The sequence below is a fragment of the Eretmochelys imbricata genome, chromosome 27 (assembly GCF_965152235.1).
Source record: "Eretmochelys imbricata isolate rEreImb1 chromosome 27, rEreImb1.hap1, whole genome shotgun sequence".
In the NCBI taxonomy this organism is placed as follows: domain Eukaryota; kingdom Metazoa; phylum Chordata; order Testudines; family Cheloniidae; genus Eretmochelys; species Eretmochelys imbricata.
Window position 1 is genome coordinate 16054458 of NC_135598.1, and position 19214 is coordinate 16073671.

General features: G+C 42.1%; 1 protein-coding gene across 6 annotated transcripts in view; it reads left to right on the plus strand.

The window, feature by feature from the left end:
* NBR1 (NBR1 autophagy cargo receptor) overlaps positions 1–18466 on the plus strand; it is a 29225-nt gene extending 10759 nt beyond the window's left edge. For 3 of the 6 annotated variants that reach the window (XM_077806031.1, XM_077806030.1, XM_077806028.1), the window contains exons 7-22: positions 487–561; positions 1755–1972; positions 3012–3176; positions 3790–3996; positions 5221–5380; positions 5926–6217; positions 6704–6852; positions 7390–7465; positions 8016–8126; positions 9044–9205; positions 9333–9467; positions 11395–11758; positions 12030–12124; positions 12891–12972; positions 13835–13940; positions 15909–18466. In XM_077806031.1, coding sequence (XP_077662157.1) covers positions 487–561; positions 1755–1972; positions 3012–3176; positions 3790–3996; positions 5221–5380; positions 5926–6217; positions 6704–6852; positions 7390–7465; positions 8016–8126; positions 9044–9205; positions 9333–9467; positions 11395–11758; positions 12030–12124; positions 12891–12972; positions 13835–13940; positions 15909–16085 — 2574 coding nt within the window. In that variant the 3' untranslated portion in view covers positions 16086–18466. The remainder of the gene's footprint in view (positions 1–486; positions 562–1754; positions 1973–3011; positions 3177–3789; positions 3997–5220; positions 5381–5925; positions 6218–6703; positions 6853–7389; positions 7466–8015; positions 8127–9043; positions 9206–9332; positions 9468–11394; positions 11759–12029; positions 12125–12890; positions 12973–13834; positions 13941–15908) is intronic. The other 3 variants (XM_077806029.1, XM_077806032.1, XM_077806033.1) reach the window with 3 other exon arrangements.
* Positions 18467–19214: the final 748 nt, after the last annotated feature.

Here is a 19214-nt window from a genome sequence, read left to right on the forward strand (position 1 = left end):
GACGGGGGACTGACAACATGAACCCAGAACCACCCGCGACAATGTTTTAGCCCCATCAGGCATTGGGATCTCAACCCAGAATTTCAGTGAACAGCGGAGACTGCGGGAACTGTGGGATAGCTACCCACAGTGCAACGCTCCAGAAGTCAACGCTTGCCTCGGTACTGTTGAAGCACTCCGCCGAGTTAATGCACTTAATGCACTTAGAGCATTTACTGTGGGGGGAGACACACTCGAATACATAAAACCGACTTCTATAAATTCGACCTAATTTCGTAGTGTAGACATACCCTGAAACTCTGTTTATGGTGAAAGGTGTTTGAGGGGAATATGTTCTGAACTCTCCTGGCTGTTCATGGGGCTGGGGGGGAAGGGGAAAGGAATGTATTTGGAGTTGGGGTTTTTGCTGCTTAATCCCAAATTGATAGGAGATACATACAAGGAAATTATGTATTTAAGGTTTGCAATTTATTTTTGGCTCTACAGCAAAAGGTAAATCGCAGCGAAGCTGAAGGGACCAATGAAAAGCCTCCAGAGTGGTTTACTAGCTACTTGGAATCAGTAAGTGTTTCCCTGGATCTTTGTCCTCTCAAAGGTTTATGTGAGACACTGTGGGGGATGCGGGGAGGATTTTGTTTCTTACAAGTATAGGTCTGATTAATCTGGTTTCCTTAAAGCAGATGGCACTTGGCTTCTAAATATCAAGAAGCCACTACAATTCTGTAGGGTAGCTGTTGCCTAAGATATGGTCCACGCTGAAAGTTACAACTGCTCTATCCCTTGTCAAAGCTGGATTGTTCCTTGTTGAACATTTACAAATGTTTTCCAATCTGATTTTAAATAATCTTAGCTTTGACAAGGGTTGGAGTAGTTTAGGGATTCTCACTTTCCATTGGGAGACTGCCACAGTAGAATCCATGTTGCATTCCACACAGCCCTTAGGATCTCATGCTAGTCATTGTCCGGAAGAACTTACATAAAATATGGTGTCACTCTTAGAATGTCCTGTTTGACCAGTTCAACAGGTGTATCCCTCAGGGCTTCTTAAGACTTTGAACCACAACATAAACAGAACAATTAAGAGAGGCTAGGCCACTAAAGGTAATGCTTCCTAGGAGACCAGTGAGTAGAACATATAGACTGTTAACATGGATATTAATGTTGTTGTCGATCAGCTCCTTAATACACAAGCTTACAGGAGAGATAACTAGCCAGGAATAATCAGCTACTTCCTTCCTGAACTAATCCAAGTAATAATGATCCCTGTAATAATAGCACCACAAACTAAGCAGCCGCTTATTTATGAGGAGCTAGCTAGTGATATTCAAAGTAGGATCTGGTAAGTAAAGATTCAGACTTTTAGGGATCTTCTAAAAATGAAGGCTGAAGACCTGCTTGCTGTCTGGGAAGATCCATGCAAACCCTGAGTTTAAGGGAAAATTCTAGACTTACCTAAGTCCCAGAGTTACCTGACCTGCCTAGGAAGCTGTGCCATAGGGTCAGTATTTAGAATCTTCTGTTAGCTTTTCTGCTACAAACTTGATTCGTTAAAATAAGTGGTTTGGTATTTTGTAAAAAGCCAACTGGCTCTCTGAGGATGATGCTCCACTGATTTCAGCCTGGAAGATGCCAAGAGAGGAAAAGGAATTAACAATGAACTTTCTGTCTTAAAAATTGGGGATATTGGGACTATGTGGACCAAAACCTAAAGTTGTCCAGGCAGGTGCCATTGGTGACCACCTTCTTTTCCTCAGTTTAGGGAACGAGTAGTTAAAGAAACTGTTGAGAAACTTGAGCAAAAACTAAGTGAGACGCTCATCCTTCATCATCGGCCCCCAGACTCATCCAGCAGCTCCACCGTAACACCACATCCCGCTCCAGAGACCCAGTCGACACAAGGCAGCCAGTGTGACTGGCTAATCTCCTGCAGCAACTGCCACACCCGGATTGTGGGGATCCGCTACCAGTGCAGGTACAGTCTGATGGCATCTGCTTGTTCAGAAGAGTGACACATCCATGTTGCATGCCTGTGCTTTATAGGATGAGAAATTGTTGGAACTTGGAAAAACCTCAAAAGTTTGAATCCACAAGGTGTGATCCTGGTCTCAGATGCCCCGTGTCCATTGCTGCATGTCTTGCATAATCAGCAACTGTTCCAGTACATGTGCTTTTGGTGATCTGGCAACTTTCCCAGTGGCATACGGGCCTAGATCGGAGATCATGAGGTCTTTCGTACATCGTTCTCTTGTGGGCTGTGATTGGTTACTAGGCTGGTGCACGTTTTTTTTCTCCTCTTCTTTTCCATCGCCACATGAGAATTCCAAGCCCTGAACCCTGCATTACAAATACATTTATAAGGATCATACTGATGGGTATCTAAGTGCTGTGCGATAACACATATCCCATAAAAAGGGGCAGCTGCCCTTTGAGTTCCTGTACAAATAAATACTTGGTTCTTTTATGGCCTAAATAGCAACTGTAGCAATTGACATAGTTCAATCTGATGTATATTTCCTCTGTCACTCAGAGCATACAGATTGAGGTACTTCCACTGATTTCATTTCATCAGTACATCTGCTTTACAGCCCTGGGAGGCTGCTAAGAGCTCTGGTGTCCTGTCCCCTACACTGTATCATCCACTGTACTGCAGTATATTTTACAGAGAATTTTGCTTCGTCTTTCTTACCCTCTGTCGCAAAACAATCTGCAGTCAGTCACTCATAAGTTGAGTAAGGCATGTCTTAAGATGTGACACTAAAGAGGAAATGACTCAATGTCTTGGATGGGGTTGGCTTGGAAAGAATGTTCCCGATAGAGGTGGCTGCACAAATGATGGATCCGACCCCTGCTCCACGCAAGTAGTCTTGCCTAATATGCAGAGGTTCTGATACAGTGATTTGCTGCTTTAGGGAGATGGGGGTGTCGCCCGTATGAGGGGGCGTGCGCGCACACACACCCCCCGCTCCTTTATTTACCTTTAAGTAACCTGTTTGCCTTTACTTCCTTTGCAGTGTGTGCCCAGCCTACAGTATCTGTGAATCGTGTGAGGCGGAGACGTATGCACATGATCCTAATCATGTCTTGTTGAAGTTGCGGAGACCTGTTCTATGTGTCTCTGAGACCTACAGCGTTGGGCAGTTCTCCCCTCGTCTCCCTGCTACTCTGGAGCAAGTTAGGTAAATGCATAGCTGCCTCAGTTACATGGCAATGTTCTCCTGGTCTGCAGGAGGCAGTTTGAAAACGCCTATATTTGCAGTTTTGTTTAGGTTTTTATGACTCCAGATACAGAAGAAAGCAAGAAGTGGAAACTGGCATATGCATCATTTCCAGAATATGGAGTAGATGACTAAGCAGAGTAGCATATGTCTGTGCCACATTAAATCCAAGACTGTCCTAGACTCTTCAGCAAGAAGGCGGAAGAGATAGTTAGGCAGAGGTTTTTTTCTCCTTTCTTGTCTCATAGCTGGGTTCTACAGCACCTAACGAGTTCAGTACGTCCCTGTGATGCCACATACGTTAATGTGACTTCCATGAGTTAGCTCTTCCATCAGTGCCACATTGAATATCTTCACCAGCTACTCTTCAGGATTTGTTGCAGATTTCCATTCTTTGGGAAATGTGCCCTTCAGAAGATGTCACTGGGATATTGCTTGTAGAAGCGTGAGGCTTTTCATTTCGTGTTCCATGAAACATTCCTGGCAGAACTAGAATTTGTGTTGTTGATGGAAGCTGAACTCCAGTTCGGTTGCTAAGTGTATGTTGTACAGAGCTGGATGTCTTTATTCACAGGCTCCAGAAACAGATGGACAAAAGATTTTTGAAGGCAGAAAAGCAAAGATTACGAGCGGAGAAGAAACAGCGGAAGGCTGAAGTCCGAGAGCTCAAAAAGCAGCTCAAGCTGCACAGGAAGATTCACCTGTGGAACTCTGTCCATGCGCTGGAGATCACCGGCTCACCCACTATCAAACCAGAGAGCCTGCAGCCCAGTGCCATCATGTAAGGAATGCTGGGAGCCAGAGCAGTGCTTCGTGCATAGCTGTGTTATTTCTTGATCCTGTGATGCGACGAGGTTAAAATGTCATCTAGAATTTTATGAAATAATGAAAGGCTAAATCCTGGAGACTCTCACTGATGGCAGAGAGATTCCATGAGAGCTTTGCCCTAGTGAGGACTGCAAAGTTTGATGCTGTTTGTTAAAATCCTATCCCTTACCAAAAATCTGAAAACAGGTGTATATGGAGCATAAGATGGGCATCTTGTGTGCGTTGGGAGAGCATGAGGGGTGTAAATTTGAGGTGGAATGACGAGGAGGGAGGGCAACATAAATTGAAGTTGACTTGGTGCCTCATTTGAACAGACTGCATTTTTTATCGTCTTCCTGACGGGCTCCTTTTGGAATCTAGTCTGTGCTCCATGTGCACAGGTTTTGCACAAGACCATGCTGAGGTAAGAGTGGAGGCTATAGCACCCTGTTGTCTCATTAGATGGGGGTCTTCCAAGTGGAGAAGTCTGCTTGAGTTTTTCAATCATTCTACTTTATGCATGTACAGATTTAAAACATGTAATATCTCTGGTTTCTCATTCCTTTAAAATCATTGGGGTGTATATTTTCCCTTTATACATTAGTTGGAGCTACTTTATACTCATGGAGAGTTTAGTAGATCCAGTTGTTACCTATTTACTAAATAGGAAATATTTCCACTTCTTTTAAAGGACACGAATTTGAAATGTAGTGCAGGACCTGTGTTTAAATTGACATGTCCCTAAGCCTTCTGTCAAGTTTTTTGTGGGTTGGTCGGGGGGAACATTTAAACCCATCTATTGCAGAGAATCCTTACAGGGGAAATGATGAGGCTGACCAGATACTAGTGTTCTGATTCAACAGAGCATTTCAGTATGCATTTTAAATGCTTTGCTGATTCTAGGCCAAAGAACTGTCAAATGAAAGTAAACCAGCTCGGAACAAATTATTTCATTTATATTAATCTTTATACTAGGGGAAATTTTCAGAAAAATGTTTTATTTTGACCCCTCTAAGCAAAGGAAGACGAACTGCTTAAATGGTGGGATTTTAGAACTTAAGTGGAAGATATTTATTTAAAATGCTAGGGCTTTGGATCTGCCTTCCACAGGCTGAGGAGAAGGATGACAGCTGAAATAGGTCAGTCTGGTTGATTCAATCAATTTCAGAGTGGCTTCTGTGCTTTGCTCTGTACTCAGGAGTCCTATCCTGCCCTGCTCAACAGTTGTCCCTACACTGAGCGCAGCATTCGTGGATGAGAATTTGCCTGACGGGACTCATATACAACCAGGGACAAAGTTTATCAAGCACTGGCGAATGAAGAACACTGGCAATGTGGAGTGGAACTCAGACACCAAGGTGCCCCCCTCTTTTGCTATTGCTGTGTTTACATTTGTAAATCACTTGAGTAAGTTGCAAGAGGTAATGTTTGTATGTGTTGGCTATGGATGGGGATTTTGATTTTGACTGCAGCCAAAGCAACACCTGCTTCAGGTTCTGGCTAGTCTGCTCATAGAAGAGTATACTTCTTGCACTCCTCAGAATAGATGGCAGAGGACTGAAGAAAAGGGGTTAATGACCGCCATAACTTTGGGAAACTATATTGAATTAGTGAGTTGTCGGGGGGGGGAGGGGCCCCACAGCATGGTGGTTCTGTCATCGGCTTTTGCTTCTATCACACATACAAACATCTGACCACAGCACCACAGCCTTTTCCTTTCATTAGTCTAGACCAAAATTAAAACTGAAACATCAATATTTTATCAACCTTTGCCAGACTGTGACTTACTTAGAAAGCCTGAAGCATTCATTAGAAGGGTCCTCCGCTGAAAGAGCAGAACTGGTGAGTGTGGGGGAGGTTAGGCTGCCAATAAACTAGTTGATTTTGTTTTTTTATCCTTCAGCTGAAATTCATGTGGGGAAACCTGACCCTGGGGTCTTCTGAAAAAAAGGACGTGTTGGTGCCATCCCTGCCAGCGGGGCAAGTGGGGATTGTCTCTGTCGAGTTTATTGCTCCTCCTCTAGAAGGAACCTACGCTTCTCATTGGCGGCTGTCACACAAGGGAGAGCAGTTTGGGCCCAGAGTTTGGTGCAGCATTGTTGTGGATCCCTCCCCAGTCACTGCCTGTCTGGAGAGAAATCAGAAGACCTGTAGTTCCAGTCTAAAGGATAACGCTTCATGTAGAAATGAGGCAAGTATCCCAAACTGATATGATGGGCTCTACCTATGGAAGAGAAAATAGTGTCTGTCTCTATTTGGTGTAATGGTGTAGCTGCTTCCATCCTCCCGCAGTGTTGATCTAGTGTTGGGGATTGTTTCAGTTGTTTCCCATTGTTTAAAAAAGGTGGCCTAACTTTGTTGCTGTAGTAGTTGCTAACATATTACCTGTTGCTTTGCCGAACCTGGAATTACTCGTTGCGGTGTATTGCAGGTGCTTTTTTTTGGCTTTTGTTGTAACTGAAACCTTGCAAGACCCCACTCTTATGAGATTTGCACCTGTCCGTAAGGCTCCAAAGTAGGTGGAATGAGGCTTTTTTCATATTCATACTGTCATTCTGCATAATATTCTGGCTTCATATTTTATATAACTATATTTTTGAGCCTCCTGCAACATCAGAGGGTGTTAATTTAAGGTGCCTCTGGGATGTCTCTCCTCCCCACCCTTGGTTTTCTGCAGGCAGTTTCTTCAAAATTAGAAGTAGAAGGCCAGCAGGCTGGTGAGGAGATGGAGCAGACAGACTTGCCAGTGCCAGCCATCCCTCTGAAGATTAAAAATATCCCCAGTGAGAGAGAGTTTTACATCCCATCAGTTGATCTCCTTACTGCGCAGGTAAAATACTAAATTAAAAGCAGAAAGAAAAGATTTTTTGTGCCCTGGTTTTAGTAAAGTGCATAGAGATTCACAGGGGTTAGTTGCCTCTGTCTTGAACTGTTAGCTGTTTTGGGTTCAAGAAAATACAGGCCAAAGCTTTCCTGATTCAGTAAAACTACTATTTCCCTGGAGCAACCAGTAGTGGGAACTTGTTGCCACTACAATAGGAATGCCACCTATCTTGTTATCCCAGTAGAACCTATTCCACACTGAGTTATATGGGCACCTCCTTTGCCCCTAATAAAGGGCATTTGTATGTGCTTTGCTCCCACTGTATAGCCTCCCTCTTTCTGGTAATTCACTGATTTTAAAAACACAACTATTCTTCTGCATTGGACATAGGAGTCCTACTAGAGAGCTGCAGTCTGCCTGAAATTCTGAGGCCACTGGAGAAGTGGAATAGATTTATTTATAATAAATGTGGTGCTGGTAGGTTCTGTGTGGGGGTGCAGTGCAGGGCACACTAATGGAATGATCTGGGGTTTTCTCCTGTAGGATTTGCTGTCCTTCGAGCTGCTGGACATTAACATTGTGCAGGAACTGGAGCGAGTGCCACACAACACTCCTGTTGGTAAGGAACTTCTTAAATTCTGGCGCACAGCATCTCCCATTCCAGGAGACGTAGAATAGAGGAGTATGACTGTGGTCACGCAGACAGCCGATTCTTCCTTTGGGTCTCCATGGACTGAGATGCTGGAGAAGCGATTTGGCACTCTGCATGTGAGACTTTGCCTCTTGAGGCAGAGGTAGAGTAATGAGCTCTTCTCTGCACTTTGCTCAGAATTCCCCTTGCTCTGGCCCAGCGGAATCTTGAGGGTCCCTTGTGCTTTCATTTTTGACTCCCTTTCTCACTCACATCACCATGAACAAGGTGATGGACCTCAAGGGAGGCTGCTCTTCTGTCCACCCAACCAGCCAGTGTCAGTGGAGCATCATAGATCAGCCTGTTTGAGGTACTTGTTCGGATGCTCACAGTCTCCATCAACCTTGGAGCAAGTAACCTGAGGGGGGTGCTAAACCTAAAAATGGCTAATTGCTTGAAAGGTTGCCTTTTGTTTAGCAGTAATGCATATTACAGTTACCTGTAATGCAAATAAATCTTTTTTACCTTCATTTTCCAGACATGACTCCATGCATGTCTCCTCTGCCACATGATAGCCCTCTGATAGAGAAGCCTGGCTTGGGTCAGATAGAGGAGGAAAATGAGGGGAGTGGATTTAAACCAGTACCTGGTAAGTGGTCACCCTTGGAGTCCCCAGGAACATTTCCCGTTTTCTCTAGATTGCTAGCAGTTTAAGGTCTGTAAGTGGGAACCACCTACCTGCTGCCACCACCAAATTTGTTGCAACCTCTTTGTTGCCTTAAATTGCCACTGTGGCCTGAAATGCAGCGAAAATGGTGCCGCCTTACTCCGCATTTCTGCTCATTGAGTCTAAGGGCTTGTCTACACCACCCACCCGATTTATTGTGTCTATTGACTGCTGAGCACTCTCCCGTCAACTCCGGTACTCCACCAGAATGAGGAGCGCAAGCGGATTCGACGGGAGAGCATCAGCTGTCGACTTACCGCAGTGAAGACATCACAGTAAGTAGATCTAAGTACGTCAACTTCAGCTACGCTATTCACATAGCTGAAGTTGAGTCTTAAATTGACCCTGCGTGGTAGTGTAGACAAGCCCTCAGTCCAAACTACTTTAGCGTCTTAAATGTTTGCTCCTTTTAACCCTTTCTATGGAGGAGCAAATGAGAATGCCTGGCTCATAATCTACCATTGGCTGATCCACTCTGATTGCAGGATTCACGTGGATTTTAGATCCAGTGAGAAACAGCAGTTGGAAAATCTCCATAACTCAGAACCTCTACCCCTTGCAGTTGTGCTTTGAATTATGCTCAGAAAACTGCAGTCTCTCTGTCCATGTGTTTCTCAAGATTCTACTCACTTATATTTAACTTTAAAGGAAGTGAACTCTGGAATGCATCTGTTTCAAAGAAGTAATAACATTTGAAAACCTAGAGGTTTACTTGTGCTAGCCTCTGCCCTGGTCAGGCTGCCTTTCACATAGTCCATGTGATACATTCCTCTAGCTGCACTAAAATAAGCTGGGGTACTTCACTTGCAAAGTGGTAATTGAAGCCTGCTGTCCTGTAGATGCTCACATGGTGACAGTGAAGGCTGAACATCCAGTGAACTTGGAAGAAGGGGAAGAAGACATGAGTGGGACTCAGTTTGTATGTGAAACAGTCATACGCTCACTCACCCTGGATGCTGCACCTGACCACAAACCTCCTCAAAGGAAGAAATCGCTGCAGAGTGAGTGCTCCCCTCAGCTGAGTTCTGTGGCTTTATTTAATTTTGTGCAGCTGAACCTTGGTAATAAATTGCCTCATCCTGAAGGTGGGTACAGCATTTTAACTGTTCTTCCTGTTTCTTCTGTTAGGCTCTCTGCAAACACTACAAGACACCTTCAGTTACAGTGTAAAAAGTGAAGAAGCTATTAGGACAAAAAGTAATTCCACTTCCAAACCCAAGGAAATGGGGTCAAAGAGCCAACAGACAGAGGAAAATAGGTTTGGTAAGTAAAATGGATTCTGAGGCCAGAATGGACTGCTGTAATCATCTAATCTGACCTCCTTCTTAACACAGGATAGGACTTCTCTTAAAATAATTCCTGTTTTGATTTAGAACTGCCTTTTTAAAAAAAAAAAAAACCCCAACCAGTGAGGTCAAATGTGTGTTTGAATGCCTGACTCTAAGGCTGTAATAGATCCCATGTTAAGAATTGTGATAAACTCTGAAATACAATAAGAAGTCTGTGGAATGGAATCATTGTTGCGTTAGAAGATCGGTGTCTGTACTCTAACCGAGCAGCAGTTGAAACAGTTTTCTCCTGCAAAATGGAATTAAACTACAGGGGGCTAATGAAAACTTGAAAGGGGAATTCTAGTTGGGTAGGTGTCTGTTATAACACTAGGTGAAGGGCCTGGTTTTCAGTCTGTGTCCATGTTAGGCCGTATCTACACTAGCATTTATGTTGGAAAAACTTTTGTCACTCCCGGGGTGTGAAAAAAAACATCCCCCTGAGCAACATAAGTTACACTGACAGAAGCACTTGTGTGTATAGCACTATGTCAGCAGGAGATGCTCTCCCACCAACATAGCTATCACTGCTCATTGAGCTGGTTTTATTATGTCGACAGGAGAGAGCTCTGCTGTCAACAAAACACAGCTATTTCTTCAACAGCCTTTGCCCCTTGAGCTGAGATTTCCAAGCACTTCATTCAAACTTACTGGTTTAGATAAAGCAAAAACAAATGTATTAATTACAAAAGATAGATTATACGTGATAGCAAACAGATCAAAGCAGATTACCTAATAAACAAAAACATAAACTAAGCTTAACATACTAAATTGGATATGTTTTAGTAGTTTCTCAGCCTGAGTGATGGTATAAGCAGGCTTGCAGATTCTTAAAGCACAAGCTGCACTTGCTTTACAGCTTGGAATCCCCAAGTTTTTCATACACAGGCTAGAAATCCCTTTAGCCTGGGTCCAGTACTTCCCCCCCCAGTTCAGTCTTTGTTCCTCAGGTGTTTCCAGGTGTCCTCTTGTGTGGGAAGTAAAGAACAAGAGATGTCACTCTGCTTTATATTGCTTTAGCATATGGTAGGAACCCTTTGTTTTAAACTTGGTTCCTAGACCAGTTTGTGGAAAAATACAAACGTCTCAGCATGGAAGTCCAGAGTCATGTGGCCTAGTCACATGGCCTTGCTTACCTTGCTGAGTCATAGGAGCCATTACTTATAGACTGTCTGGAACGTTTACAGGAAGGTTAAGTTCTTTCAGGGTCCATTGTCTTTGCTGATAGGCCATCAGCACTGTCTGGCTTCTTCATTGTTATACCTGAAGTCTAGTTGTGGGCATCACCCAGAGTAAGCACATTTGAAATACAGATACATAGTCAATATTCATAACTTTAGGTACAAAAATGAAACATACATGTAGGATAATCATATTAAGCAAGACCCTCACATGGCCCATCTTGTACAAAATGCACCATAATTATGCCAGGTTTCAGAGTAACAGCCGTGCCATAATCCTATTATAATAATATCACTGTGAAGAATATGGGATGGAGTGTCACAGTGCCTTTCTAACTTAAGGTACCCAGGCATAGTGCAGTTCCTCACCCCTCTGCCCTTGTGTGAGCACTGGATAAACAACCTGATATACAGTTGGAATGCCAGGCAGTAGCAAAGACAAAGTGCAACCCCACCGATCTCATGCCAAAGGCCATTTAGACAAGGTCTGCTTCCTAGCCAATCAAAAGCCCATACCATCACTACATGCGCACAGGGAAAAAAACCTGGCCAGCCTTGGCACCAAAGGTCCTGCAGTTGTTTCTGAGCTTGTTGTCTTGTGTTTGTAGGCAAATGGTGCCTTTGTTGCCAAGCTGGTCTTAATGGCAAAATTCTAGTACACCATTCTTTTTCTTCTGTTAGAGAAATTTGCAGGGTCTGATGGAGCAAATCTCAGTGGGGAGCCTAGCGACGCAGAGTATGAACAGGAAGGGGATGTTAAAGATGAAGTTCAAAGCCAAGTGTCCTCTGCTTCTTCAGAGGATTATATCATTATCCTCCCTGAGTGCTTCGATACCAGCCGTCCACTGGGAGAGTCTATGTATAGCTCTGCCCTCTCTCAGCCCAGTTTGGAAAGAGCAATAGACGCTGAAATGGAGATGGTGATCCCAGAAGGAGAGAGCCAGCCTCAGGTCCATAATATCAACGATATCTTAACAACTTCACAGACATTGGATGCAGTACCATTGACCCCAGAGATCGTCGGCACCCTACCCCAACTGCAAAGGTATGGAGGGTGTGGGTGCTTCTGTGACAAGAACAAAAATGCTAAAGATGGAATTTCTATGTCTGTGGGGCACTGAGCCTGAGCCCTGTGTACAAACTGAAAAAGTTACATTTGTGCTGTTTGAAAAGTATGTGCAAGTATGAATGTCTCAGATCCTGCTGTACCGTTTAAGGAAGAATCTTCTGTGCAGCCTGTACTGACTCCAGAACTGAGGTTTGTGGTTTTTGCTTCTGTATCTTTGTAAATGTTTTTATATATAACTTTTTTGCAGGAACCCCTCTTCTCTTCAGAGCCATAGTCTCCAAAAACCAAATTTGCCATTTACAGAGGAAATACCTTCAGCTGTTCCTGATCAAATAAGAGAAGGTACCTGCAGCATATATTATAAATTCCATGGGTGGCTGCTTAGTACCATACACTGTTAGTAGTCCAGGTAGTTAATTGTCACATGTTTATTGGGTTCTGCAGCATATTATTTCTATTAAAGTAGTGTCTAAAATCTGCTAGTTGTCATAGAGGCAAAGGAAGATGCAGTTTCTCCCAACACTCTTTGTATGTTTGTCTTTTATACTATAAATTCTTTGGGGGTGAAGTATTCCAGTATACAGTCAGAATGATTCTTTTATACACAAATGATCCCTTTCTGCTTTTCGATTTATCCCACCAGTAATGGTTTAACTTCTCGTTTGGGTAGAAATGTGCCTGAAGAGAGATTTGGAGATGTGCTAGCTAATCCTGACCACATTTCCTGGCAAAGAGAGATCTTCAGAGGCAGATGTAGCAGAGGTGGGACTCCTAGGCTTGCCACAAAAGGCCCTGTGGAAATCAATCTGTCTCAGTGGTGTTTTCTGAATGCAGAGGGTGCAGGGGAAAAAGGGCGAGGGGGGTGAAAGATAAGTACCCCTGCACTTTCCCTCTCTTATCCCATAATCCCCAAACACTGGATAGCTGCAGCAGCACCCAGCTTAGAGTATGGTGAACTGTTGGCCTACAAGCTTGTGATATCTGTGTTAAACTTAGTTTCTTGTGGACTGTAGGAACCTCACTACTCACTTCAGTTCACAGGCGCAAACGTCAGCTGTCTACTATGCTTGTTTACTCCACTTGCTCACTTGTTTTGATTTACTTCTAGAGCCCAGATATGAAGACTTTCCTGGACCAGGACCTTCAGGAATTGTAAATAATAATAAATTGAAGTGCCCAGAATACACAAGGTAATTGAAACCAATCATTTATCACTTCAGAATTGATGCATCTTGGCCTCGCATCTCTTTAAACTGAGAAAAGCAGTTAAGGGCATAAGTTCTCTTTGTAGTCTGTGGAGATGGTGGGGAGCCTGTCTTAGCAACATTCAATTCAAGATTTCAGAAATTAATGCCGAATTCAATGGGGCCAGATCTTTAAAAGAGCTCTTCTCTGATTTATGCCCCTAAATGAAGGGACCAAAGTTGATGACCACTTTGAAAGTCTTGCCCTTGACTTGCCTGCTTCTGTCGGAGCTGAGTCCTTCTGAAAATCTGGTTTGTTGCCTCCAGGTCTTTCAGATTCTTGGGTCTTGGGAAAAATTTAAACTAAAGACACAGTGAGAATGCAACCAGCTTATAAAGATGTTGGGAGTTGGATGTACAGCATAGTAATCTAAAAAGAAAATGGTCAAGAGACCAGGCAGAATATCTGGTTAAGTTGAGGGGACCAATAGAGACCAGAAATGGTAATGGTAAATCTGGATGTTAGGATTGTTCTGAGAGAGGTATTTGGCAGGCAACACAGTATGCTGCTACATACCCACATACAACCCTGTAGATCTCTGTGGGCAAGCAAATAATAGTTCCACCGTAGAAAGCTGTTAAGTGTGTCTTGAATGCACTCTTTCTGTACTTACATAAAACCTGCTGATAAGGTGTCTTAAAAGAAATGGATTGACCTCCACAAATAGCCTCTGAATGATTCCTTTTGATTATACCCCATTTTCTCCAATGAGACTTACATTGCAGTAGGTTCTCTAACAAGGAGATACTGTAAGTGAAATACACTCTTGCCTTTACTGACTTCAGATAACATCACACTTCTCCACAGACACCCCCAAGGAAGCAGCATTGCAGGAGGGCTGGTTAAAGGAGCTTTGTCTGTTGCTGCCTCTGCCTACAAAGCACTGTTTGCTGGACAGTCCATTGCAGAACAGGTATGTATATCTCTCGTTTTCTGATGCACTATGTGGATTTTTTTTTAAGAACTTTAACCTTACATTAAAAATACTAATTATGTGTTTGTTACCCTGTATAGGGGTAAAACTCCTGTCCTTTTACTCTTGGAACAGTAAAATATTAAACAGGTTTGGCAGTAACTGTTTCAACTGCAGACACTAGCATAGCTTCCCTGACTAATTCAGGAAAGCCAAACAACAGATGGTTAACTGGGGGACATTAGTAATCCTAGCAGTTCATACAAAGCAATAACTGGCTTCATACCCAGTAAATCTGAAAAGGGGGCTGAACTGTCAGAGTTGAGCTCTGTATGGTTATCACATTGACTCCAATGTCTTGAAGGTTATTTTTATTCTGCAGTTTGATTTTAAGATGCAAAAATGAGGGATATGCCATTTCCTTTGCTGGGAAAGATTTACAGTTATGTATTGTTGACTGAGTTGAGGTGAAGTTATTGGAGGGAGTGACTTGTATAAAGTAGTGATGTGATTGGACAGCTGATGTAATAATATTCCAGTGTAACTTTCGGCCAATTGGAAGAAGGAGAATTGTTTCAACCACTCAGCCCTGAAAAATGAGTTGCCCTTCAGTGAACCACCTGTGTCCCATTCAGCCATGATGTCTTTAGAGTGTCTGCAGACCCTTGTTTTATCTAGTGTAATAACAGTCATCTGTTGCTTTGTTGTGTGTGCCTTTTGGGATTGGCTAATCATCTCACCATTATTTCCACCACTAATAAATCTCAGCAGCTGTTTAAGGCTTTGTATATTCCAATATGGCTAGGAACTATTGAGTTACCTCCCTATAATAAGTCTGTTTGCGCTGTTTTTCCTGACAGCATGGAACCATAAAAGTTGCAGATGGGAGATGCCTCTTAGGGTATGCCTATACTGCAGTTAGACACCTGCAGGTGGCCTTTACCAGCTGACTCAGGCTCGCAGGCTCCTGGGACTGTTTAATTGCACTGTAAACATTTGGGCTTGGGCTGCAGCCTGAGCTATGGGATCCTCCCACCTCGCAGGGTCCTAGAACCCAGTCTCCAGCCCAAGCCTGAATGTCTACACCACAATTAAACAGCCTGTTAGCCTGAGCCCCACCACACCGAGTCAGCTGGCACGGGTTAGCCAAGGGTCTTTAACTGCAGTGTAGACATACCCATTGAGGTCTTTTTCATCTCATCCATCTTCTGGCCAGTGAGCATATAACAGTTATTTTCATGAGTAACTAAAGAACCAAGTTACTCATTAAAATAATGATTTGCTCATGGTCCTAGGATTATTCTGTTTTTTCTCCAGCAAGTAACTTGCATTGATCTCTAAACACATCCTGATATCATATCATTAAAATAAAATAAACCAGGTGTTTCCTGGAAGAGATCACTGATTTTTCGAAATTGTTCCGTAAACTAGAACAGTTGGTGCTTATTGTGAAATCCGTAGCACTGCTTAGTACTAGCCATAGTGCTGGCAGACGCTTCAAGTTCCCCAGGGTGACTTCAGTTCTAACCCTTTCTGATTGCTCTTCATACACACTTTTTTTTATGTAGGGTGATGAAATGTACAACCACATATAAAGGGTGGCTGTACCTGGTCCCTGCCCCAAAGAGCGTAGTTTGGGAGGAGATCCTCCTGTTGCCTGCAGTAGGGTAGGACATGGTAATCTTGATTCATTTGGAACGTGAGTCGATACTTAAATCCATCTCTGAAGGGCTAATGCACTAACCAGCTGCACTAGACAGCCCATGCAGACTAATTCTTGGTTGCTAAATGAGACCCTAAAAAGTGAGGTCATTTCAAATATCAGAGACTGTAAACAATTTAGCGGCAAATAAAGCTAAGATTAGCTTTAAAATCTTTTTATAAAGTATTAAGTTTTCTGCTTTGAAATAGAGATGACTATTCAGTCAATTCAGTATTTTGAATTTAAAGGGTTCTCTTTTCTTTAAGCAGCCTACAACTACAGAAGAGCAGACTGCCACTCTCCTAGCCAATCTGTGTGAGATGGGATTCTGTGACAGGCAGTTAAACCTGAGACTGCTGAAGAAACACAACTATAACATAGTGCAAGTAGTTACCGAATTGCTTCAGATCAATAACAATGACTGGTACAGCAGCAGATATTGACTCCTCCTGGTAGCCAAAGCACCCATATTTGACCAGACTGTTATTAAACACCACAGCAGCAGACTACTCCCAGGCTTCCTTCTGTTTTGGGGTTGGGGGATAGAAGCACTTCGTTTCCATTTTTCTTGAACTCTTGATTTGTTCCTTCACTGAAATCTCAAACACGCCACCTGCGACTCAGAATTTTATGAATCAAAGACCAGAATTTTAACTTTGCTTTAGACACTGGATAGATAATTGAACAAGTTTTAAATCTGATTTGATACTAATCTCTTGTATCTGGGAGTTCAGTAGAATTATTTTAAACTTCTCCAACAAAAGTGACAACTTCCTCTTTTACTGTATAAGTTGTTTTTGGGCAGTTGGGATATTTGTTCATGCTGAGGTCAGCAAAACAAAACATTGGGAAGAGGGGCCAGACACTGCTGTTAAATGTAGTCTTACCTAATCTTCAAGATCTGCACACAGCTAGCAGGTTGCCACTTCTACTGAGGGTTTTTTTTTTAATTGACTTTTTTCTAATGCATGATAGAAGTACTAATAGACTAAAAATACAGACTAAGCACTCTTTTTTTAAAAAAAAGAAAGGGGGTGCTCACATGAAAGACACCTTTCAAAAAAAACAAACCCATGACTTAAAATTTATTTTAAAATACTGAAAGTATAACCCGTGTTAATTTAAATGTACTTAATGAAGATCAGGAATTTCATTTTTTAATTTCATTGTAGATACAATGAAGCATGAGAAATTGATTCACCAGCAGTTCCTGACCAGTATCTGCAATGGTGAATAGTACAAAGTTACACAGCCTGCATAAAATATTTTCCTAAATTAGAATAGAACTACAGGGAAAAGTCCACCTATGAATCCTTAAGGACCTTTTGCAAAGGATGAAGGTTTGACTGTTACTTTTTCCAAATCACTCCAGTGCAAACCTTCTGTTTTACTGATAAAGAACTGAAGAATATGATAGGTCAGGCCTATATGGGCGTGTGAATTCTAGTTATGTTTGGGAATGTGAGTAGGAGTGAGAGGTAGGATTTGGTTGACTTCTGGTTTAAAAAAAGCAGTAACTCCAGCAGCATAAACTACCCAGTCTCTTGATGAATCAGGTTATGCTATATACAGTTATATTGTATGGTACAGTGCCATTGCCGTTTTGGCTTATGTGCAGTTTTTGAGAGAGGTGAAAATCTGAGAAAATAATTCCCCTTGAAACCTGTCAGAGCTAGGGTTTGATTCTTGGAAGAGACCAGAAACCATCAGTGTCCACTGCTGTGCAGTAGTGTGCCGGTACTTCGTAACGTAGAACCCAGTCGTTTGGATTTGACAGCAGTGTAGACTACACTCTTATTTTGAATCTGTCATGGTGTAAGTGAATTTTTTTTTGTCCTTGCTACAGCAAAACTCATACCATTGACAGTATCGAAAACACATTAAATTCTGATCTCTGCTGCTTCTAATTAAGGTGTTAATATTTTGACAGGATGTGGATAAAGAGTCCAAAGCAGTGTCAGTATTGTGATTGACTATATAATAATCATTAGCCATACAAATATAAATTAGATTCTATTAAATAAAGTATTAGAAGAAAATATGTATCAGATACAATTTTGTTTAAAACCTATTTTTATAGAAGATGCAAGATAACAAATTGTTAAACATTTATTTTGAAATACAGTGAGACTATTTTGCAGTGTTTCTCCCCAGTACATTTCTATCTGCTGTGGACCAATTCTAGATAATTCTTCACTTGATAAAACTACAGTTTAATACTTTTTCCACCACCTACAGTATGTGTGCAAACTCTGGTCTGTAGTATTGTAGCTCAAGCTTACAGAGAATGAAATGGTGAGGATGAAGTTCAGTTGCTAGTAAGCATCTTACTTTGATCTGGATTGTTCAACAAGAATTTTTTTTTTTTAAATACATACCTTTATACTAGGGTGGGTGGGTTTTTTTTGTTTGTGTTTTTAAATAAGTTTCCATTTGAGCTACTTTAAGTAGTTGTTAAACACTAAAAGATTTGCAAGTAACACTTCATTTGAGATTGAAACCCTTTCAAGTTTGCAAAACCTATTCTCTTTAGTTTCCCCCTCCAAAATGCTTGGGTTAGTTTTACTGTTGTAACTCTAAGCCATTCTCCTGTATCCTGATCGTTTTAGATAATGTATGCTTGGACTTAAGATATATTTCTGTTGGCTTTGTATATTTTGTTAATGATGCATGATATAATTTATAATATATTCCATAGTGCAGATAAGGTCTTTGTATATTATTTAGAATAAGCACTTTAAAGTCTTCAAATGTGATGTAAAAAAAAATTAAAAATCTTTGCCTCGGTCCTTATAATAAAATCCTTAACTATTTGTTCATCAAACTCTTAAAGTGCACTTAGTAGCCTTGCAGTAACACAATGGGAGTGACAAGTACATTTCTGATATTATGAACTAGTAGGATACTTTGGGTTTTTTCCTTTCACGTAACTAGTGATTGACTGTCTCACTATGCAGATTACTTATCAAGAAAAAAGTTCATTTATGTTAGGTAGCAGGGTTGAGAGCAGGAAGTATGGAACAAAGCATCTGAACAATTCCAGTTTTGGCACAGCTTTGGTGAGGGCTCTTATGCAATCTCTTTGACACATAAGGGGATAAATACAGCAAGGTTAAACAAAGATGTTGAGGTCACTTAACTCATGTTTCTGTGGAGCTGCTGAGCATTATGATTCTGCAGCTGTAGTCTGAACCAAACTTCTTACTCCTAGCTGTGATTTAAGTGGACATCTTGGTTCATTTCCTCATTCTGTTACTACTGTTCTGGTAGCAAGTGTGCAGCTCGACTTTTATCATAGTTCTGTTGAGCTGTAACCACAGTTCAAAGGCGTGCTCAGGCCCTGAGCCAATCATGTGAGAACAGCGACCCGTAGACTGTGACACAGCCTAAAACTTCTCACTGTTGCACAATCCTCTATGCAATTCCACAGTTGTGGGCAGGTCTGTAGAATAATAGTGGTATAAACAGGACACCTTTTAATCCGACTCTCAGTAGTTCTCTACAGTCATAGGGAGGGAGCTTCAGCTAGGGAAGTGCCAGAGCAGGGGATTAAAAGTCCTGTGTAGACAATG